This window comes from Saccostrea cucullata, unplaced genomic scaffold, assembly GCF_032062105.1.
Source record: "Saccostrea cucullata isolate Sc308-1 unplaced genomic scaffold, CSIRO_AGI_Scuc_v1 ctg307, whole genome shotgun sequence".
NCBI classification, from domain to species: Eukaryota; Metazoa; Mollusca; class Bivalvia; order Ostreida; family Ostreidae; genus Saccostrea; species Saccostrea cuccullata.
This window is the reverse complement of record NW_026931525.1, coordinates 466470-470000: the sequence shown is the minus strand read 5'-3', so window position 1 is coordinate 470000 and position 3531 is coordinate 466470. Positions and strand designations below refer to the sequence as shown.

The 3531-nt window shown below is 41.6% G+C and overlaps 1 protein-coding gene across 1 annotated transcript; it reads right to left on the bottom strand.

Annotated features, from left to right (window-relative positions):
• Positions 1-2050: 2050 nt before the first annotated feature.
• LOC134232839 (uncharacterized) lies at positions 2051-2746 on the bottom strand. The gene has a single exon (XM_062714812.1). The coding sequence runs from the start codon at positions 2744-2746 to the stop codon at positions 2051-2053; it is 696 nt and encodes a 231-aa protein (XP_062570796.1).
• Between the last annotated feature and the right edge of the window lie 785 nt (positions 2747-3531).

The following is a 3531-nucleotide window of genomic DNA, read 5'->3' as shown; positions in this document are numbered from 1 at the left end:
AAAGATTTCCTGTCCAAAGGCTATGACGAACGCAGAGCGATCAGAATGGCTTTGAATAAGAATCGTCCTGTCCTTGAAGAAATGTGGGATCCTGAGAGTGATATGGAGATCGACGATGCTTCCGAAAGCGAAGACCAAGAGAGAGAGGATGACGATAGCGAGATTGAAGAAGATGAATCCTAAGAAGTCTAAATAACATTTTGAGACTATTCCGAATTATTGTTAAAAGAATGGACTATCGATTGTATATTGTTGCATTTACTTGAATAAACAGTGAAAAAGCAGTGTTGTTATTTACGTCATCATAAGTCACGTGATTAGGTATTATATAAGGAGTTAGGGTGCATTGAAGCTTCATTTTAATGTTGTCCATGCCATAGGAAACATGTCTTGGGAGGATTATCTCAAGCAAGTGTATTACGATCCATCCACAGCTGGTAGTTTTACCGGAGTGGACAAATTATTCAGATACGTTCAAAAAGAGGGAAAATATGATATCAGCAAGTACAAGGTACGCAAATGGTTACAGAGACAAGAACCCTACAGTCTTCAGCGACCCGTGAGACGACATTATCGTCGCAATCAGGTCGTCGTCGCTGGCCTTGATGATCAATGGGACGCTGATCTCATGGACATGACCAAATTCAGCAAAGAAAATGAGGGTGTGCAGTTCGTACTCTTGGCCATCGATATTTTCTCCAAGTACCTATGGATGCGACCTTTAAAGGATAAGAAAGGGCCAACGACAGCCCGGGCCTTCGAAGACGTATTGCGTGAGGGGAGGCAACCTACGAAGCTTCGCACGGACAAAGGACAAGAATTCCGATCAAAAGCCTTCAATGATGTATTGAAGGATCACAACATCGAACATTTTTATTCTCAAAACACCGAAGTGAAAGCCAACTATGCAGAGAGAGCCATCAAGACGATTAAAACTAAGATGTATCGTTACATGACATTCAAACAATCTGAACGATACATTGATCGTCTTCAGGAATTCGCTCGGAGTTACAACAAGACGTACCACCGCACCATTGACACCGAACCTGAACTGGTTAGACCAAACAACGAAGAAGAAGTGCACGTATCAACATTCCTGTCGCGAGAGGAGATACCACGCAAGCAATCAAAACGGCCCTACAAGTACAAAGTGGGTGATAAAGTACGCATTTCGAAAATATCATCCATTTTTGACCGGGAATACGATCAAAAGTGGTCTGGTGAAATTTTCATCGTGTTTCGACGTTTCCTGAGGAACGGCATTCCAGTGTACAAACTCAAGGACTACAATGACGAAACCATTACGGGTACATTCTATCAACCGGAACTCCAAAAAGTGGATGTTAGAGACGAGGATACGTTTAAGATTGAAAAGATCCTCAAGACCCGTGGAAGAGGACCAAACAAGCAATATTTTGTAAAATGGTTGCATTGGCCAAAGAAGTTTAATTCTTGGATAAATGCTGATGATATGACTGCATAATTTAGTTCAATTATCATTGCCTACCTTGAAATTATATGTATTCAGACTTTTGTCGAAAATATTGCTCTTCATATCTTGCAATAAAATATGAACAAAAACAATGTGTTGTTTTGATCATCCCCCGACTGGTCTTTACTCGTCGACACCTTCAATTGATATGTATTTTTAATTTGCACTTGATGAGCCCAATATACCCTTGGATTGAACATTACTCGTCAAGACCTTCCATTTGATAGGTCACAATAAACCCTTTGAGTTACCTTTTGATTTTGCACTCGATGACCCCCAGAACACCCCCGGGCTTAACTGTACTCGTCGAGACCTTCCATTTGATATGTCACACGATACCCTTTGGGTTACTTTTTATTTTGCACTTGATGACCCCTAACCACCCCCGGGATGACCTCTCCTCGTCAAGTCCTTCCATTTGATATATCAGACGATACTTTTTGAGTAGCTTTGATTTTGCACTTAATGACCCCGGACCACCCCCGGGCTGACCTCTTGTCCAGACCTTTCCTTTGATAGGTCACGTGACCAAATATTCAAATGATGCCTTCTGATTGGTCAAAAGTTTGATGACGTCATTGGCGCGAAATTTGAATCGGGATCTATATGAGCGCCCTCCACTACTATAATTGGCCGATGTTGGTCTTTCTTTCCTGGAATCCTATGGATTGCTAGAACGTCATCTTCTTTAATCTGTTCGCCCACTTCCTCGAGCACTTCATTCACAACCTGTAAGGGTTCTTCCCCTTTCTTCTCTGGCAAACCATGAATTTTTAAATTATTCTTCCTCGAATATTGTTCATTGAAATTTGCTTTTGAAATTGCTAACCTTGTCATCCATTCGTTTTCTTCCGTTTTGTTAAGCAAGTCGTTTAATACTTCTTCGTGTTCCCTAATTTCTTTCTGCAAATCTTTGTTTTCTTGTAGTTTCTCATTCTCTTCTCTGAGTTTTACGACTTCATCGTTCAATTTCTTCTCAAACTTTTCTTGGTAACTACTAAATAATTCTTCTACAACACTTCTCACGACTGTTTGAATATCACTAACCTTTATTGTCTTTTTGAGTTCGTTGTTAATCTCGGTCAGCTGTGTTTGAATTGAATCCATTGTTATTTGCATGGAATTTTCCTGCGTACGTTTTGGAGAGGACTCAGAGGAAAGAATTCCCTTCTGGCTATCCTTTTGACTGTCTTTTGGAGATTTGCTAGTAGCTGGAGTAGAACCTTTACGAGTAGTAACACCAGTAGAAGGCATCTTAAAATATTTGTCAATAGTACTCATGTAGATCTACAGGCTATAAATAGATTTTACTCACTACACTATCGTTTCGATCTAATTCCTTAAAAATACCACTCCTAGATTTCAAATAAGGAAACCACTGCATGTATCCGCCCTGAGCAAGGCTGAATTCACAATTTGACCATGTTTCAGTCCTATAAAACTTGTCAACTCGGCCGCTCCACGCTCCCTCACTCGACGCGTCTTACCTCGAGTGGCGCCATTTTGAGTGAAATTGGATTAGACAGAACTGTCCCTGTGAAGCTGTGGAGACATCAAGATGAAGTTTTCCGCCAAGTGCTCAAGTTGACCCGTAAGGATGAAGTCCTCGTCCTTCACTTGCGTGGGATTGCTGCAGACAGGATTGGAATGGATGTACACGCACGCTGTATCCAATTACTTAGGAAATCGTGTGATCCGGACCAACCAATACATCTACACTGCTTCACGGGCGACCAGGGTTAGTCAAGGAGTGGATGGATAGCTGTTCTAACGTCTATTTTGGATTCGTAGGTGCTGTGACGAACTTTAGTGCTGATCAAGTTGCCGGTCTTCAGTCCGTCCAATGAGTCGCTTGCTGCTGGAAACAGATTCCCCGTATATGAAACCAGGAGGAGCTGTTAACACTCCAGCGTTCATTGGTGACGTCGCTACCGAAGTTGCATCAAAACTACAAGTTAGCGTGCAGTACCTATTGAAGGAGACTGTTAAGAACAGCCATCGTCTCTACAAGTTTTAGATGACATGTATAGAGGACTATT

Bases quoted from the DNA above. Each gene is read 5' to 3' on its own strand.
- LOC134232839 (XM_062714812.1), bottom strand. From the start codon at position 2,746: ATGCCTTCTACTGGTGTTACTACTCGTAAAGGTTCTACTCCAGCTACT.